The sequence below is a fragment of the Diospyros lotus genome, chromosome 15 (genome assembly GCF_014633365.1).
Source record: "Diospyros lotus cultivar Yz01 chromosome 15, ASM1463336v1, whole genome shotgun sequence".
Taxonomy (NCBI): domain Eukaryota; kingdom Viridiplantae; phylum Streptophyta; class Magnoliopsida; order Ericales; family Ebenaceae; genus Diospyros; species Diospyros lotus.
This window is the reverse complement of record NC_068352.1, coordinates 25677769-25697445: the sequence shown is the minus strand read 5'-3', so window position 1 is coordinate 25697445 and position 19677 is coordinate 25677769. Positions and strand designations below refer to the sequence as shown.

Here is a 19677-nt window from a genome sequence, read left to right as displayed (position 1 = left end):
ATCTCTCACATCTAACCTAAAATTAATTCAAAATAATTATACCAGTGCCCTTAAACGTATCTTAACATAAATATTAAATAGAAAAAAACTAAATAGGAATAGAGTATCTTAATTGTACTTGTATTTAAAATCTAAAAATTGTGTGGAATACTCCCAAATAAAATTGCACCTCAATTTAGGAATATATATATATTCTTGGCTTCTCTCCCAAGCAACATATAGACTTACCATTCAGTTTATGCTCTCCATCTACTTCTGTTTCTTTTTCTCTTTTCAACTTCCATCGATGGCAACTAGATACGAGTGTCTGTACTTGGCCAAATTGGCCGAGCAAGCCGAGAGCTTCGAAGACATGGCGACGTTCATGGAAACTCTCGTCTTCAGCTTCATCCCCGCTATCGGTGAATCCAATCTTGAAGAGCAAAATCTCGTCTTCTCCGCCTACAAAAGCCTAGCTGGCCTGCTTCGCGATGCATTGCAGGTTAAGTCAAAAGACACTGACTGACAACAACATTAAAGAACTCCATGTTTGCTATAAATCGGAGATTGAGTCGAAGCTTTCGGAATTGTCCGCGAGGATATCAGGAAGCTTCTGGGCTTGCATCTCGATGGGATGGGAGGGATGGTGATGATGGTGGCATCCACAGACGAGTCAGAAGTCTTCTACTTCAAGATGGCAGGAGATTATGATCAGCGATACACGGCCGAGTTCAAGAGCGAGAGTGAGAGCGGGGGGATAGGTAGATAGATATAATAATAGTTAATAATTGTCAATTAATATTCTAAAGCAATCAAGATGAGTGAATCTTATCAAGAATAAAATAATATGAGATAAGTTCTTATTTTAATTATATAATATTGGCAACGTGCGGCCATGGGCGTAACTGGCAGTGGCTGTCTTGTGCGGCGGTGGCTGCGCTGTGCAGCAGTAACCCACGTCCGTCCGGTCTTCCTCTTTGATATTGGCAAGAGGAAGATGGAGACCCACGAAGAGCCCTAGGCTCTCCTTTTGGGTATTGGACCAATATTAATGAAAACGGATTTGTTCCGATTGGGCCTATGCAAGAATTGGGATTGTCCCAAATTGGGCTCGAGCCATTTGTTAACAAAAATCCAGCTGGGCTGGAATAATGACATAGAACATTATTTTTGTTAACAAAATGGACCAATTTTAATTAAAATTATTTTGGCCTTATTTTATTAACTCAACCTATATAAATATTGGGTTATATTTCTATTATGGGTTTTATTTATTTATTTAATTGTTTGGATTAAAATTTTAGGCCATAAATTAATATTTTTAATTTTTTAGCCTAAACTTATAAATTAAATAATAAACCCATTTTGAGATAAAAAAATATAATTATTTTTAAGATAGCATATCCAAAATTTTTGGAAAATTAGTGATGTTATCTTCATCTCTATGACATGTTCTATGGTACATGTGCATGGATTAAATACTCTTGGTAAATTTTATATAAATTTTGTTTGAAGGTAGAACACAAACTAGGGTTGTATGTACACTTTAATTCATGTGCACAATCATGAAAAATTATTCTTTTTTTTTTTGTCATTATAATTGCTTTAGTTGCAAGTATTTATGTTGAAATTGAACATGTATATGAGATAAATATGTTGTGCATATTTTATGTGAATTGGACAAATTATAATTAATTATATAATAATAGTTGAACATGTGTATATGGATGATGATTGGAAGCGTCACGAGGTTTCGATACTAATATACACGTAACATTATTATATTCTTAATTTGTTTTATTGTAATTATAATGTTATGAAATTATATGCTAGCTAATGGATTGTCATATCTCTTAATAAGTTACCATGACTATTGAAACTGAAACTAAGAGTATAATTGCATAACTAAATAAGGGTGAAAAGTTGTCTGGAAGCAATTATAACATGTGAGATCGAAAGGTGCAATTCATATTGGAGGAACTCGAAGTTATTAAGACTTTAACAAATGTCATGGTTCAGCCCGATGATAGGAATATGGCCCAACATCGAAGAGATCTAGAGGCATATAATGCTTGAAAAAGAAAAGCACCCTAGCTTAAATTATGTTGATGAGTTGTATGTGAGATGATATTCTTTGTCAATTTGAACATCATAAAACTAGTAGAGATTTGTGGAATACCATAAAAGAAATATATGGCAATGCCTCGCTATCAAGACAAATGATTCTTACAATCAAATTTAACACTTATAAGCTACGTCCAAATTATAACATGAGATAACATTTTAGGACAATGCAAAAAATATGATTAGAGAACTCCAATTTGCTAGACACTATCTCACAAACAAGCAGCAGGTTCAGGTTGTTATAAGATCTCTCCCTATTATTTGAGAATATATGAAAGTGAATATGACGCATAATAATAATACCAGAATGTTAGATAATATAGCTCGTCATTTGGAGTTGGAAGATGAGCGCTTGCAGACTGCTAAAATTCTTAATCAGGCATATGTTGTTGAGTTAAGCTTAAAGAAGTTCTCTCACAAAAGAAAGTGGAAAGAAAAATGTTCTCAAGGAAAAAAAGGCTAAAAAGTAAGACGATGATCAATCTAAGGCCAACTTGCGCCAAAAAGGCAAGCGAGGTGGGAAAAATGACATCTTGAAAATAAAATGTTACAATTATGGTCAAAATGGCCATTTCGCTCGAAATTGTGCTGAGCCAAGAAAGGTAGTGTTTCATTCCACTCATGTTGCTTTTGTCTCTAATTATGTTATGATGGCTGACTCTTGTCATTTGTGGATTGTAGACTCAGTAGCAACCAACCACGTAGTTAGAGACTGTAGAGCTTTCATGGAATATCGTCGGATACCCGAGAAGTCAAGATGGATATTCATGGGGAATAATGCAAGAGTCAAAGTTAAGAGCATATGGCACTTGTCAACTCCAACTTTGTGATGGACGGACTCTACTTCTTCATGATATCTGTGTGCTATGGATTTTCGATGAAATTTAATTTTTGTTACAGTCCTTCTTAGTTTAGGTTTTAGATTAAATTTCTTCGATATTAGTATGGATTTGTTTTTAGAAACAATTTACTATGGTTCTGCTTTTCTTTTGAATGGTTTTATGGTTATGTATTGTGATTTTAGTAATTATAATCAAGTCTTCTCTTTTGTTACATCTCATGAAAATATGGATGTAAATGTGAATGTTTGACACGCTAGGCTAGGTCATATTGGGCAAGAAAGAATGAATAGGCTAACTCAAGAAGGCCTTTTAGGCTCACTTGCTAAAATTGGCTTGCCCACATGTGAACATTGCCTAGTTCATAAAATAACTAGAAAACTATTTGGAAAAGGCAATAGAGTTAATTTTCCAATACCGAAGAAATTTAATCTAAAACCTAAGCTAAGAAGGACTATAACGAAAATCAAAATTCATTTGAAATCCAGAGCAAACAAGATATAATGAAGAAGCAGAGTCCGTCCACCACGAAGTTGGAGTTGATAAATGCCTATGCCCTTGACTTTGACTCTTGCATTATTTCCCACAAATATCCATCTTGACTTCTTAAGTATTCGGTGATATTCCACGAAAGCTCCACAGTATTTAATTACGTGGTCGATTGATACTAAGTCTACAATTCAAAAAGGGAAAGAGTCAATTATCATGATATAACTAGAGACAAAAGCAATATGAATGGAATGAAATACTACCTTTTTTGGCTTAGTACAATCTCCAGCAAAATAGTCCTTTTGACCACAATTGTAGCATTTTACTTTTGAGATGTCTTTCTTCCTACCTCACTTGCCTCTTTGGCTCGAGTTGGACTCAAGTTTATCTATGTCTGACTTTTTAGCCTTTTTGCCTTGAGAACCTTTTCCTTTCCACTTTCTTTTGTGAGATGACTTCTTAGAGCTTGACTAGGCATTATATGCATGATTAGGAATTCCAATAGCCTACAAGTGCTCATCTTCCAACTCCAAATGATGTGATATATATATATCATCAAACATTCTGATGTTATCATTATGCGTCATATTCACTTTCATATGTTCTCAAGTAGCAGAGAGAGATCTTATAACAGCCAGAACTTCTTGTTCGTCTATGAGATTGTATCCCATTGATTGGAGTTCTCTAATTTTATTTGACATCACCCTAAGATGTTCTCTAATGTTATAATTTGGACGTTTCTTATAAGTGTCAAATTTGATTGTAAGAATCCTTTATCTTGACAATATAGTATTGTCATATCTTTCTTTTGTGGCATTCCACAAATCTCTAGCAGTTTCATAATATTCAAATTGACAAAGAATGTCATCTTGCATACAACTCAGCAATGTGATGCGAACTAGGCATTTTTTCTTTTCTAGGCATTATATGCCTCCCGATCTTTCTGATGTTGGCCCGTAGTTCCACCATTAAGCTGAACTATGACATTTGTTAAAGTCCATGTGATTTCGAGTTCTTCTAGCATAAATTGCACATTTCGATGCCACTATGACATTTGTTAAAGTCCATGTGATTTCGAGTTCTTCTAGCATAAATTGCACATTTCGATGCCACATGTCATAATTGCCTTTAAGCAACTTTTCACCCTTATTGAGTTCTACAATTATACTCTTGATTATAGTAGTCATGGTAACTAATTAAGGGAGATGACAATCCATGAGCTAACATATAATTTCACAACATTAAAATTGCAACAAAACAAATTAAAAATATAATAATGTCACGTGTGTTGGAATCGAAAGGTCATCAATGCTTTCAATCATCATCCATATACACATGTTTGACTATTATATAATTAATTATAATTTGTGTAATCCACATAAAGTATACATGACATATTTATCTCATATACATGTTTAATTTTAATATAAATACTTGCAACTAAAGTAATTATTATGGCAAAATTAAAACACATAATAATTTTTCATGATTGTGCACAAGAATTAAAGTGTACATATATCCCTAGTATGTGTTCTAAGTTCAGACAAAATTTACATAAAATTTACCTAGAGTATTTGTATTTAATCCATGCATATGTACCATAGAACATGTCATAGAGATGAAAATAACATCACTAATTTTCAAAAATTAGTTTTACAAAAATTTTGGATATGTTGTCTTAAAAAAATATTTCTAACAAAAAAAAGAATTTGTCTCTCTTTTTTTAAAAAAAAAAAAAATTGTTATTGGGGTTTGGATTTGGATCGTGCATGGATCTGCATTAATGGTCAGGTAAGGGTCCTACCCGCGCAGATCATCCTTTAATGGATCGGGTTGACTCCGGTCCAGATCTTTCTCATGGATCCTTTATGAATCCGGATCCGACCTAGTGGATCAACCCAACACTTTGTTGGGCCAAAACCCATCTTCTTTCCTAGCTTTTCTTTAGGGTTTTTCTTTTATGCCTTGCTCTGCCACTGCCTTCTTCCTCTTTGCCTTTCATCGTTGGCGGTTGGTATACATCTTTTATTAGCTGCCCAAAAAGTAATCGACCGTCGGCAAGCCACTCTCTATTCGCAAAGCCTAAAGCCGACTGCCATGGCAAGTAACAAACTTTCAGCTAGGGTGTATCTCACTTCATCAGCCATTGTTATGAGGAAAATCAACCCACAGTCGAGAAGATGACCACGGTGCAATCCATAAATCCAATGGTTGACATTATTGTGAAACAAAATCCAAGACCAACGGCCACAGTGTCATCCAAGGGGCCGATGGCCAACTAATCGAACAGCCACGACGAGTAGAAGGTAAAGGGCCACGACCATAGCGAACACATCAAGTCATGGCTATTAGCAACGGGCAAAGGCAACCGGTTATGGCAGGGAAGACCAAGGGACGTGTGGCTTCATGGCTATTGGTTTCTGTCATGACTTATAGAAATCCATAATGCCACGACCACCAATGACTTTGCGAACCTTCCAACCGACCATCATTTCATGCCAGTGACAATATGCAACGAAGATGACAGCAGAAGGTAACGCATTCATCAATCGCAATTGTTGTCAAGGAGATCATAGCCATGGCAGACACAGATGGCTATTCAACGACGAGCAACTTCCACCGCTGTTAATTCGTCGTAAACCACCATTAAACTTTCCGACAATTTCAAAAACGTGAAATTTCATTTATTCTTTATTTTACGTACAAGTTGATATACGCAAATACGAAAATTAAACAAATTTATGTGAAAAATACACGAGTAGCTCTGATACCATATGTTAGTTATTCTATATATAAATCGTAAATATCACAAAAATAAATACTTGATGGACTACGAAAATTATGAATCTTTAAAACTTGTCATGTCAAGAGCCTTCCCAAATTTTTAGGTCAAGTGCAAAATCACAAAACGAAAAATGCACTCAAGTCATAATCTAAATACTCACTCTTCTCTAATAATACTCACAATATACGATACTCATTAACTTTCTATGTGTTTTAAACCTTATACAGTAATAACCTTTATTTATAAGGGAAAACCTTAACTGATAAGGTTTAGGAGATAAAAATCGATCAGAATTCTAATTTCGAAATTATCTTAGATAGAGATAATTTTATTTATTTTAGAATAAAAACTTATTTCATCTTATTTCATTCTTGATTAGATTAAGTCATCTTGATCCTTTTAAATATTAATTGACCATTATCAATTATTATTATATTTATCTACAAGAACAAAAATCTTTTCACTTTCTTGAAGCTTTTCCTCCATAGCTTTCATTAGCCTATGCAATGGTTCTTGATCAATAGCAATATCCAAATGCATTTTTTCCTGGACAAGGTGCTTCTCTTCGCCGGTTTCAAAGTTCTCTATCAATGCCATCCTTCCGGTGGCGATGGCTATGATGTCTTTTCTGATCATAAAATCACTTTTGCATTGGCGGTTCTCTTCCTCCTAATCTTCTTCTTCTTCTTGTTCATCTTCTTCGGATTCTTCAATCAGAATTTCTTCATTTGCATGGCCTCTATTTCGATTAGCACGTTGGGTATTCGGGTCTTGCTTTCCGCGATGCTTTGTACATCATCTCAAATCACATTAAGAACAACAAGAAGACGAAGGATCTCCATAATGACCACAAGTCAGAGACTCTCTTAGAAGCTTTTGGAATTGGGTTTTGGACATATCATCAAGATTGTTCAGTAAAAGGCTAAAGTTGAATTGAGTTAGAAACATAAAAATTATGATTATATATAAATTTTATTTTACATATAAAGTATATTTTAACAAAAATCTTTTTATAATTTGATAAGTTGAAATATTAAATGAATAAAACGATTAGTTATTTAAAAATATTTCTTAGTAAATTATGGAAAATAAATTAAAAATTATTTTTAATGAATTATGATCAAATTGAGTTGGGTGTTTTACAAAAAAAAAAAGTTTATTTCTGAAAAATACATTATTTAAAAAATACATCTTAATATATTTGTGTATAATTTATAATTATAGAATATGAAATTAATAGGAATTTGGTTAAGAGTTTTTGTAAGGACATAAGAGGGAGTTAAATTTGTATTAGTATTCTTAAAAAGGTAAAATAAGTATATTTAAGAAAAATAAGCCAACAAATCACTTGCATTTATAAGTAAGATACTAAAAGATAAAAATGATAAGTATATCAATTTGTATCTAATAATAATGATCACCATATTAGTAATGAATAATTAATGATTCCTAAAGGTCGAGTTATTTTTATTTTCTTTATAAATAAAAAAAGAATAAAGTTTAATCAGAATAAATAAATACTAAATATTTGTAAATAAATAATTTTTAAGTAGTAAATTAGGAAAGTAAGGTCATTATAAGTGTTAAATTAAAAAAATTTTGAGAAAAAATGAACCCATCCATCACAATAATAATTGTAAAAATAGAATTATGAATAGAAAGGAATTAAGATGATAAACATCCTTAATTATATCCATATTTGTTTGTGCTGCGTCCGTTTCAGGCCCATCTCATGCCCAATGGGCCTGAATGGCAAATCATTTTCGGCCATTGGTCTACGGTTGGACATGAGATATTATTTGTGTAGAGGCAGAGTATATGCCTCATTCAAGGTCTCAGGCCCATTTGAGCCCAAAGTAATGACCCTACATTTCAAATACGACCGTCGGCCATTGGTCTACCATTGGGCATGGCAGGTGTGCCATTACAAAAGAAAATATTTGTTATAAAATTATGTATTCTATAGTACAAAGTGATTTTTTTTTTTTTCAAGACATAGGTCAGATGATAAATTGGTGTAATTCAGTGAATTGTGAGTTCGATTTCTCCTTTCCTACGTAAGGGTCAAAGACTTAATTTATAATTTATCTTTCCTTGCGTAATCGATGACACGAACACTAAGAACCGCGTAAAGGTAATAATTTCAGCTATTAACTTGTTGATTTATCTGTTTATAGAATATTGTTATAGATAAACAACCTAAAATTGCGTCAATTTAAAACCTAAAAATAGTCGAATTAAGTGTTCATCATCCCAAACCCATTCCCTTACTCTCCCAGGCAACTTTTCTGTACTTTTTGCAAATCCTCTTCATTTTGTCTTTTTTTGCAATTTTGATCAGAAAATTTTTTGATAGTCAAATAAGTTGACCGACAAATAGACTTACAGAATGAGGCTAAATGATTAAAATATCATTGGTCACATTGCGTTGCACTTTTTTTAATGTAATGTAAGTGAGGGTATTTTAATCTTTTAACCTTTATTCTGTAAGTCCGTTTGTCAACTTATCTGACCCTTAAAAAGTCTTCCAATCAATGATAACCAGATACCAGCATCTCCACATGGCCAAATTGGCCGAGCAAGCTAGGCGCTACGAAGACATGGCAACGTTCATGGAGACGCTCGTCATCAACTTCATCCCCGCTGGCGATCAGCCAGTCCTGAAGAGCGAAACCTCTCTCTACTGCCTATAAGAACTTAGTCCGCCCTCTCCGCGATGCTTTCTTTGCATGTCATCTCAAAAGACACAGACAACAACAAAGAGGAACTCCACGTTCGCTACAAATTAGAGATTGGATCGATCGAAGCTTTCAGAAACTGTGCACGAGGATCATGAAGCTTTTGCGCTTGCATATGATGCCGGCGGCTTCCACAGTCGAAGAGAGTCTTCTACTTGAAGATGGAAGGGGATTACCAGCTATACATGGCCGAGTTCGAGAGCGGGAGCAAGAAAATGGAGATTGCAGAGAAAGCTAGGGCCTCATATCTAGCAGCCGAGAAGATATGAACTGTTATTCACTAGCATCATTGGGTTTCAAATGTATAACTAGGACCTGTTATTCACTGGTGGGCTTGAAATGTTAGTTCAATGCCTATCAATCTGGTTTCTAGGAGATTCGTCGTATTTCAATTGATATAACCCTTTTGTTATCTTTATTTTTAACGAGATTAGTTTACCCAAATAAGTACTCTTATGAGGCCCAGGCACGGTTAAACAAAATGATCGACAGATGGCACTTAAATATTTTTTCAAGACTAATATATTATTACTTGACATTTTAAAAAGGTAACTGAAAATATATAATTACATAGATTAAAAATCGTTAACTGTTGATTTCATAAAAGATTCGATAACTAGTAAATAATTAAAGCCCCTATTTGCAACTCTGCAAACTAACAGACAATTGTTAACAGATTGCATCAACTTGACCAAAAGGTGCATTTTTGTGGATACAAACAAATATTAAGGTGTAAAAGTTGTAAAATTTTCCACAAATTCAATATAAGATTAGAATGTTGACGACTAGCATGTAATCAAGACAGGGCCAAACAGGGAGGATCCGTGATTGATCAAGAGAGATTGATCGGTTGACCACACAGATGTCTCAATTCCTTTTCTAGAAGCTGCAATAGTTGCACTTTGGTCCTTCGGTAAATCCAAGCCTGAGCATCTCGATCCCAGTCGAACCTGGATGGTCCACTGCAACAGAAAGCTGACATGTCAAAATGCCATACAATCAAGAATAAGATGTGAAAACAGCTTATTGTGTAGAGTAAAAATTTTCAACTAATCTGCTGATATATGATGCAAAGAATATGCATAAATGGACCTTCTATCTATCTGTGCTTTGACCCTTTATCCAAGAAGACGTGGTTACAAAAGAAAGGAAAGACTCGCAATGCATTTGATAACCTTATATATAGATGCAAAATTCTCCACAGTAAATGCATTTGGGTGTAAAATCAAATCGAGTAAATGCATTGCTGAGTGATTTTGAAGATGCCAATGACCGTGATGGAAGACAAGAAATGCATGATCATTCTGCATGTCTTTCACCCCTAAAAAGAAATTGGCCAATTATGAACACTAGAGGCATAGGTTCTAGACTCCATGAGGAGATTTCATAGGTTTTTAACAGTCAATGCAGAAAAAACTACCAAAATTTTGGCCAAACAGCAGTACTTTAAAAACTAAAACTGATGGCTTTTAGTTCTCCGTGTAGTATTTCAGCAAACTTAGACACTCACGCCACAAATTTTTTGTCACACCTTCTAATTTCTACCTCTCACTCCCACAAGAGGGGGAAAAAAAGTAAAAGTAGAAAAGAGGGGGAAACACACTTGACACTGTTGGCCAGGGCCTCAGAGAAAATCCATGGTAGTAAAAACATGGATGCGGAGGTAAATCATGAATAGAAACAAGGTTTTCTGTCTTACCCTTTCAAAACCAATAAGGATCTTTCAAACACACAGAACAACGCAGAAATTCTAAATTCTATGATATGTAAAAAAAAATAATAACAGAACTTTAAATTTCATGTCGGAACTCCTCGCACTAAACGGTTCTCCTCCAGAAAATGCATGGTTGATATATGTCAAATGTTTGCTTCTGGGCTACCTGGAACATGGGGTTCCCTTTAAAGGTTGCCAGGCTTCTTGCACTGTTTTCTGAAACGAAAGAAGCCTCGTCCACAACATATTAATAATCTGAAAGGTTTCGGGCTCCTTTCAACAACAAGGCTGAGGTGAACAATGATAGGGGAGTGATTACATAAAGGATATTGTAAGCACTGATTCACCCTCTATCCTTAAGTAAAGCATCTGCACCGAATCACCAGTAATGATGAAAGCCACAGCTTATTGGGGGTCCGGGTAGCAGAACCAAGAGAGGGCCAATTAAGTTCTAATTTTGAGTTTGTCTTAATTGGGAACCTGAAACTACTCTCCCTCTAACCATGTAATGCAATCCAGTATAAGAAGCAAAAAAATTTGGCATTAAACAACATAAATGACCATCTAGCAAGAGGCATCAACTCATTGCATTAGGAGCAACTACCTCACTGGGGAAGACAGCCAAATTTGTCTATTGGGCGTTTGTTTATTCAACACATAGGTGCCCAGTGTCCCAAGCTTTAGGGTCAGAACATGGTTCTGCAAAACCCATGCAAGTGTTAGTCAAACAAACAGAATAGACAGACTTCAAGAACAGGAACTATAGTCAGTTAACCTACCCCATAATCAATATCAAAACCATCAATATCAGTAGAGTCACCATATTCCTGTGAAAAGGCAAAAAATTGCAGTGACATCAATAACTAAAGCAAATTAAAGAACATATCGTAAGGTATAGAATAGTGAAATTTTGTGCATCACTGCTAATCAACCAATTGCAAAGGAGTTTGTGTCATTACTTTTGGCTATAGATAATCAAAGATTATTGATACAATTTCAGTTAAAACCATTCCAACTCAAGCACTAGAGCACCCATCTCCAAAAGGTTATTGAAGACCAACTAAATAGATTGCCTAGCTAAGATGGAATAGCTCAGATAAGATAGGGAGAGTTTCCATTAGCTAATAGCACCCTTTACTTCCAAGAAGGTAACCACTGACAATCATCTATGATTATAATTCCCAAAGGAGAGGGCTCATGAAATTGACAGGAATGAAGAAACACTACTAGGCATACCTTAACACCCGTCATAGAAAATTGCCCAACCAGCACAAAAACAAACAAAAATATTAGGGCCTGGTCAGGTGTAAAAAACATTTTTTATTTTTCATCTCTAACTGATTTAATCTTTCGTTAGCATAAATAATAAACTCGATTATCTAATTTTTCAACTTTATGGAATAAATTAATAAACATCTTTTTTGAGGCTTCTAAATTCTTTTAAGTAAATGATATGCCCTTTTAAAACATGAATAGTTTTAAAATTAGAATTGAAATTTTGGTAAGCAATTAGAAAATATTTTTTAAAACTGATCCGCTTACACCTCCTACAACAAGATATTACCTCTAATTTCTCAAGCAGGTCCTGTATTGTGGAATCAGCGAGCTTGTGAAATTCATCCTCCTGCAGTAAAGAACTGTAATTACGTTAACCATTAGTAATTCCATTTTACTTCAACTCCAACAATCCACGTTCAAAAGAAAAAACAAAAGATCAAAACCAAGAGACAGAATTTGGATTCGTCGTATAATTTGGCAATCTGTTCAGCGAAACAAATAACCTTTTTATTTTTATTTCTTAAGTAAAGAAAAAGATATCAGTTTTCCCCATCAACCAAACGATCAGAAAGGCAAAAATGGATTTTCAATTACAACTACGTACCGGTAGTCAATGGTCGCGGGGCCTTCATCTTTGAGACTGGTAGGGGGAGAGCAGAAGCTTCTGGAACAGGGTGAAACAGGATGGTCGAGAGCGCGCTTGGAAGCTTCCAGAAAGCACGCAGGAGAATAGGCAGAAGATCTCTTAATACAAGACAAAGAAGGAGACTCGAGAGATTTGAGAGCTCTGGAAAGCCTTCTCAGGAGAAGCAACTTGGCCGTCGAAGGAGAAGCCATATCATGCCTTCGCCCTTCTACTCTAGCCCTAAGATTCAACCACTTGTTAGGTTTTAATTTAAAAATATTTTAAATAAATATTTATAATAACGTTATCCTATGATAATATTTGTAGGCTTGTACTGTAACCTTAAAATAATGAAGTAAAATTTAATTGAAATTAATTATACACCAAAATTTCAAGTAAACTAATTATGCCGTGTTTAATTAATTAATTAATTCATTAGAATATTAGATAGGATGTCATTTTATTTGAATAATTTATTGTGAAGTATGGTGCTATGTTGCACGAAAACGTAGAACTGAACGTTTTTAAAAAAAAATAAACATAAATAGGATCCGAAACTAGAATAGGAAACGTCTTGAAAACGAAAAAACGGCTCGAAGTGTTTCCGTGTAACATAGGTGGCAATCAATTACTTCTTCAAAAAGATATTAAAAGAATGGAAAATAAAGCAACAAATCTTATCAATTCAGAAGTTAGACTAGATTAATCCTAGATACCGTCAAACCAATATCCCACCCTAATTTGGAAAACTTCCCTATAAATCAATGCCTTTCCCTCACAAGCCCATCATTCAACTTGCGTTCTTTTCTTCAATTTCCTCTGCAAATTCTCTCTTTTCTTTTGCAAATCCGATCAATGGCATTGGCAACCAGACACGAGTACCTCTACATGGCTAAACTGGCCGATCAAGCCGGACGCTACGAGGACACGATAACGTTCATGGAGACCCTCGTCATTGGCTTCATCCCTGCCGGCGACGAGCCCACTCTCGAAGAGCGAAACCTCCTCTTCTCCGCCTACAAGAACCTAGCCAGCCCGCTTCGCGATGCGTTACAGGTTATTTCCAAAGACACCGACAACAAGAAGAAGGAACTCCATGTTCGCTACAGATCGAAGATTGAGTCGAAGCTTTCGGAATTGTGCGCTAGGATCATGAAGCTTTTGTGCTTGCATCTGATGCCGAAAGCGTCCACAGACGAGTCAAAAGTCTTCTACTTCAAGATGGCAGGAGATTATCAGCGATACATGATCGAGTTCAAGAGCGAGAGAGAGAGAATGGAAGCGGCTATGAAAGCCAAGGCTTCATATGTAGCTGCCGAGAAGATAGCAGAAGATAGATTAGAGCCAGTGCACCCCACAAGGCTTAGTTTGATGCTCAACTTTGCAGTTCTCTATCACGATATTCTGCACGAACCAGAATATGCTTGTTCTATGGCGAGAGAAGCCTATGAAATGGCCGCTGCCCACCGGCCGATCACTCGCCGGGATGAGGGTGTTGTCCTCTCCGTCATGCAGCTACTCAAAGACAACTACAGCCGTTGGGTTTCAGATATATAATGGAGTTCGAACTCTCTTTCTTTGCTTTTTAGGTAGCTAGCTAGGTGGGATTCACACTTTTATTTTAGGTGAAATTTTGTGGATTAGATATGGTCTTCAAATCATCTTCAATTTTATTGTTGACTATTGGCCTTTTATTTTATACTTTGATAGGGATTCATATTGATTGTCCTTTTAGTCATACTGTCAATTAACTGGTTTGAATACTCTTATATATATATAGTATCGTTTGGCGAAAAGTAAACAATATTTTTGCATGACAATGAAGAAAAACGACTTTCTTCTTGTAAAAGAGAAGCAAACTTTTAAAACTTAATTAAATCCTAAACAAAACTAGAAAATAAAATTATTTTCTTCATTAGAATTTGTCACTTCTTATGTCTAAAAACTAAACATGGAATTACCAAAATACCAAATTTTTACTTTAACTATGCAGCAAAATGACCTTAATCATGCAGGCTACATGTTCGCTTTCAATGGCCAATGTAGACAAAAATACCAATTTTTCACAAAAACGACGAGGGATAGAATGTTGAGTCTGTCAAAAATCCCCTCCAAGCGTTTAGATGCGGCCAAAAACGTTCTTGGAGGAGTTGAAATAAACCACCCTTCCACTAGTAGTCTTGAAGCTAATCAATGTTACCTAATCCTTTCACCACATCAAGGATCCCCAACGTTCTAAGTTTTTTTAAGAGGTGAGAGTAATCATTTAATGTTTATATACGGCCAAATATATTCTTGGAAGACTTTAAACATCCTTCCACTAGTAGTCTTGGAGCTAATAAATGCCCTCACAACCATTGTCCCCCCAGTTTAAGCTCACCTATAGCACCCTTTCCAAAGCATACATTTAAATCCCACGAATGAATTATCATCCTTGATATTCCACCCATTTTTATTTAGATGGTTTTAGATATTCCTAATCACATAATCTTTGGGATTCAAAATTTGGAAAACTCTATCTAAAGCCGCCACTTTTAAGATTTCTTTCTTGAATGGCTCCTCGCAACTGCATATATCCCCATTTCGGCTACCTATATATGCGCCGGACACCCCTTCCAATTGAAAACCCTACACACATTCGCTTCTTCAGTCTAAACAAAACTTTATCTTGCAACAAATCCCCATTTAATCTTCTTCAAGAAAATGGCCTCCACTCATGCCTACAATTCTCCAACAAATTGTCCAAACCATCCTACCCGTTTCACAGAGGTCGAATATATGTCAATTAAAGAATAGGCTCGCATCTTGGTCGATTACGACGTCCCTGAAAACTGGACAATTGAATTCAACGCCACTAGTCATCCTTTCAGCACGGTTACTGGTTGTCTGTGCATCTTCCATTACACATTCGCATATGGGTTCAAGCTTCCCTTTCGTAATCAAATTGTCAAGATCTTAAAGACTTCCATGGTTTGGTTCCCTTGCAGCTTTTCCCATTATTCCCGACGTCACATTATGGGTTTCCTCCTCATCTATCACAAACAAGAGTCAAACCTTTCTCAAAAGCTTTTCAATTGCTTGTTACATCTTACATAAGCCAGCAAATGGTACGTCGTTACCCCTTATCGAGGAAAGAAGAAGATTATCCCTAAACCCACCGCGAACAAATTTCTTGGGTAATGGTCCTAGCAATACGCCTTCGTTCGCCCCCCACTACAGAGTTCTCCTTACAACGATAAAGCATGGGACGTGAACAACGAATGGCAGGTTATCTTTGCCTGCCAGTGATGAACAAGCGTCTAAATATCTTTCTTGTTTGATGAAGATAAGAGATGATTTTGATGACGAAAGTTTGTTCGGAGAATCCTCTCTATCAAAGGCTGAGCTATAGGTGTCAAAAGGGCCGGCCCGAATCGGCCCACGGGCTTTTTAAACCGGCCGGGCCGACCCTTTTATCATTGATAGGGCCCAGCCCGACCCACGGCCCCCCTACAAAGGGGCCAGGCCGGGCCAGCCCGTGGGCTAGAGGGCCGGGCCGGGCCCTGCCCTTAGCCCACAGGGCCTAACGGGCCGAGCCTGACCCTTTTTTTTTCTTTTTTTTTTAAATAATTTTTTTAAAAATAATACATACAATATATACATATATAAAAATTAATTTGTTTCTTTTTAAAATATTTTTTATCTTAATTCTTAAGTTTTAAATATTATTTCATTAATTTATATTCCTTATAATTTTTCTTGTGAATTGATATGAAAAATAATGTACATATAAAAAGGTGAATGTTTATTTATAATTTAAATATATAAAAAATTTAACTTAAAAATTTTAAATAAATTAATTGATGGTTATTATTTATATGTATTACGAAATTAAATTTTTTAATATTTAATATCAATAATTACTAAATAATAACAAAATTAAAAAAAAAAATGAGTAAGGGCCTTACTAGCCCATAAGGGCCTCATGGGCCTGGCCCATAAGGGCCCAACAGGCCACGGGCCGGGCCGAGCTGGGCCCTTAGACGGGCCAAGCCGGGCCGGGCCCTTAGACGGGCTGGGCCGTGGGCCCAATTTCTTTGGCCCAGCCCGGCCCCCATTGGGGGGCTGGGCCGGGCCCGGCTTGTATGAACAGTAACGGGCCGGGCCCGTCACGGGCTGGGCCGCCCGGCCCTTTTGACACCTCTAGGCTGAGCTTATCCAAATAGAGGTAAGTTCGTAGTTCTTTTTTACTTATTGCAATATTTATAGTCCATCCATTAAAAACCCTTGTTGCATTGCTTGAAATACAAATTTTGCTTCGTCTTCTAGGTTTTGACTGCATCACACCTACACTCGTCCCTGTAGATCCATCACGCCTTTCCTTTCCCTTTGTTCCTTTAGAAATGGTTGACCCTTCGGGAGTTAATTCCCCCAAACTAATCGAACACAATTCCACCCTCAAACACTCATTTCAACCCAAGCCTCTAAGGACCAGCCAAGGAAGTTTCGCTTTCAAATCAAACGAAGCTCAAAACAAAAAGAAACAACTTTCCTATAGAGGCCATTACAAAATACACATCCTCTTTCGAAACATGCATCTGCCCAACCAAGCACACATCCACCGAAACTGTGGACCATTTTGAGGAAAACCCCGTGAAAGCTTAAAAACATGAAAATTTGAGAGAAATGACAAGAGTCAGAAAATCACTTATTGTGTCAACACCTCTCCTAGGAAAAAAAAAAAAAAAAAACACCACGAGCACTGAAACAAACCAACTTGAAGTAGTAAAACCAACCCTCAGAGATCTACTCTTTGGAAAAAAAATAAACTGTCACTGAGGTTGACCCTACTGTCCCTCTCTGAGATGTCGATGCTCTCCCAAAACCGAAGCCTCAATCAAAATTTCTAGGTGAAACCACTAGGTTGTACAGAGATCAGGAAAGAAGCCAAGAAGCAACCCATCGGAGTACAATCATTTGACTGAGAAAGGCATCAAACCTAGCCACCCAGCCACTATTCACTACCAGCCACCATTAGTCTTCCTTGCTAAAAAAGACCCTACCATTGCCAAGTAGGAATTAGCCATTATGATAGATTTAGCTCTTTCGCTTGCCTTATGAACTGACTGCCTTTTTTTGCTTCATGAGTTTACAGATGCATTTATTGTTCCGAAAACATGAACAAGTTCCAAGTCTATTATGAACAAAGCCAATTGCCCAAGAAACAACTCGCATCAAACTTAGAAGCATTAAAGGCTTTAGCAAGAGAAACAAAGAAACAATATGCAACCTAAAACAAAAGCTGATAAATTCCACGGAGAGCCAAACAAAACTCAACCGGCTCTATGAAGAAGCTCAAGCTGCTCTTCAGAACCTTCAAGCTTCATCTATCCAAACATGAAGTAATCTGTTCACACCTTAAGCTCCATGTGTTTAAAAACCTCTTACATTACGATGTCAACCATAATTTAAGTTTTTAATTGACCCATAATTATTACTTTATTTTTAGAGTATTTGACCAAAATTCAAGAATTAAAAGGTTGAGGAACAAATATTTCAAAAAAAAAATTCTCTTTTTCAAAGGAACCAAGCAGACCTTGAGAAGCTTTTTCACGAGCTTTCTTCTACTCAACTTTAGAATATACCAACGAAATAGTATCACATTTATCCTTGGAAAAATAACATTTAATACAACAAATTGTCGAACAAGTTAACCAACTCCAAGACTTAGGAAAAACATTGTCAGAAGAAAACATCCGACTTTCAACTCTGAACCAACTAGAGTCCCAAAATGAGTTGTCACAATGCCTCCAGAGATAAGAAGTGAAAATTCGTACCCTCCAACTAGAGCCAAAAAGTGAAGCACGTCTAAGGACACAATTGACTTAAGCAAATAAAAAGAAGGTAAAATAGGGTTGTGCTTGAGAGAAAAAAAGAAGAAACAAGCGCAAGTCTAGACTCAGAGCTTCAACACAGTGCAAACTAAAGGAGATTATATCACTAGCCCTTAAAAACGAATCAAATCTGATGGCACGACTTCAAGAAGCTAAAAGCAAAGAAAAAGAATGTGTCCTACGTTTGAGCACAGCAAAAGAGAAAGAAGCATAACTAGAATTATTGGTAACAGAAAGCCAAGCTTCAAGGAGAGCTGAAGACGATCAAGAAAAAAGAATGTCGAAAGAGGATCCACCAAGGACAAGAATAAAAATTTTAGAAGTGGAAAGCACCAAGCTAAAAGAGGATAACTCCCCAACCGTCAAACCAACCTAGGAGCTTGATAGCTTAAGACTTCGTCAACAATATGAGTTAGCAAAGACACGTAAAGCATTAGAGTATATCTCCAACATCTACACTTAATACATGACCTCAAGACTGACAAGGGGAATGAAAAATGGAGAGCATAACCTAACTGACAACTCTCAGAAGCACAAATGCAAAGCAACAGAGCATATCAAAAAGAGATTGACTCAAAACTGGAATGTATCAAATTCAACAGCAATAAGTGAATCTTGAGGGCTTGGTCTAAGAAAGCCCACGGAGAATTTTCCAATTTTGTGAATGGTTTGGAGGTCAAAATTTCAGGTTTGTTGGGCCTGCATTGCCAATTGTCCGATCTGACAATACAAAGATGGCTGATTTCTTTAGCCGGACAGTTGGCATTACCGTGGGGGTTGTGTTCATGATTATCGGTTTACTTCCAAGTATCGATGGCTCAACATCTCTCATGCAAACAAAAGCAAAAGTAGCAGTAACCAGATGCTTGTGAGTGAAGTGCACATCCAATTATTATTTAAATACTACTTGAATTTAAATAGCAGAAAATTGATTGCTTCACATAAAGCAGAGTTGCGGGCTACCTTTTTATCAATAGAAAAGAGGAAACAGAGAATGCGGCCCCTTTGTACATATTTGCCTAGCGATTCCCAAGATATAATAAACCAAATTATTTTAAATAAAAAATAACGAAGAAGACAGCAGTCAAGTTTTTGATTATTATGGGCCTTGACCATCGCATGCCCTAGGTCCAACGATCACATGCCAACAATAAATCCTTGATCTGATTGCATGCGCCTAGAGCTGAAAATTCTTCTACCTAGAAGTTTCATTAACAGATGATAATCCCTTTG

At 36.2% G+C, this 19677-nt stretch overlaps 3 protein-coding genes across 4 annotated transcripts; 2 read left to right on the top strand and 1 right to left on the bottom strand.

Annotated features, from left to right (window-relative positions):
- The first annotated feature begins 613 nt into the window (after positions 1-613).
- LOC127791668 (14-3-3-like protein GF14 kappa) lies at positions 614-9223 on the top strand. The gene is made up of 4 exons (XM_052321646.1): positions 614-740; positions 5868-5964; positions 8762-8873; positions 9092-9223. Exons 1-4 carry the CDS (start codon positions 614-616, stop codon positions 9221-9223), a joined length of 468 nt encoding a protein of 155 aa, XP_052177606.1.
- A 378-nt stretch (positions 9224-9601) lies between these two features.
- LOC127792114 (frataxin, mitochondrial) lies at positions 9602-12811 on the bottom strand. Of its 2 annotated transcripts, none has more exons than XM_052322471.1 (5): positions 12551-12811; positions 12233-12305; positions 11448-11495; positions 11273-11367; positions 9602-9929 (listed from the first exon to the last, which is right to left on the bottom strand). In XM_052322471.1, the coding sequence occupies exons 1-5, from the start codon at positions 12781-12783 to the stop codon at positions 9740-9742; spliced, it is 639 nt and encodes a 212-aa protein (XP_052178431.1). In that variant the 5' UTR covers positions 12784-12811; the 3' UTR covers positions 9602-9739. The 2 variants fall into 2 exon arrangements, with proteins under 2 accessions (XP_052178431.1, XP_052178432.1); XM_052322472.1 differs by having other exon boundaries at positions 9602-9916.
- Positions 12812-13426: 615 nt separating this feature from the next.
- Positions 13427-14128, top strand: LOC127791667 (14-3-3-like protein GF14 kappa). Its single transcript, XM_052321645.1, has one exon. The coding sequence runs from the start codon at positions 13427-13429 to the stop codon at positions 14126-14128; it is 702 nt and encodes a 233-aa protein (XP_052177605.1).
- The last annotated feature ends 5549 nt before the right edge of the window (positions 14129-19677 follow it).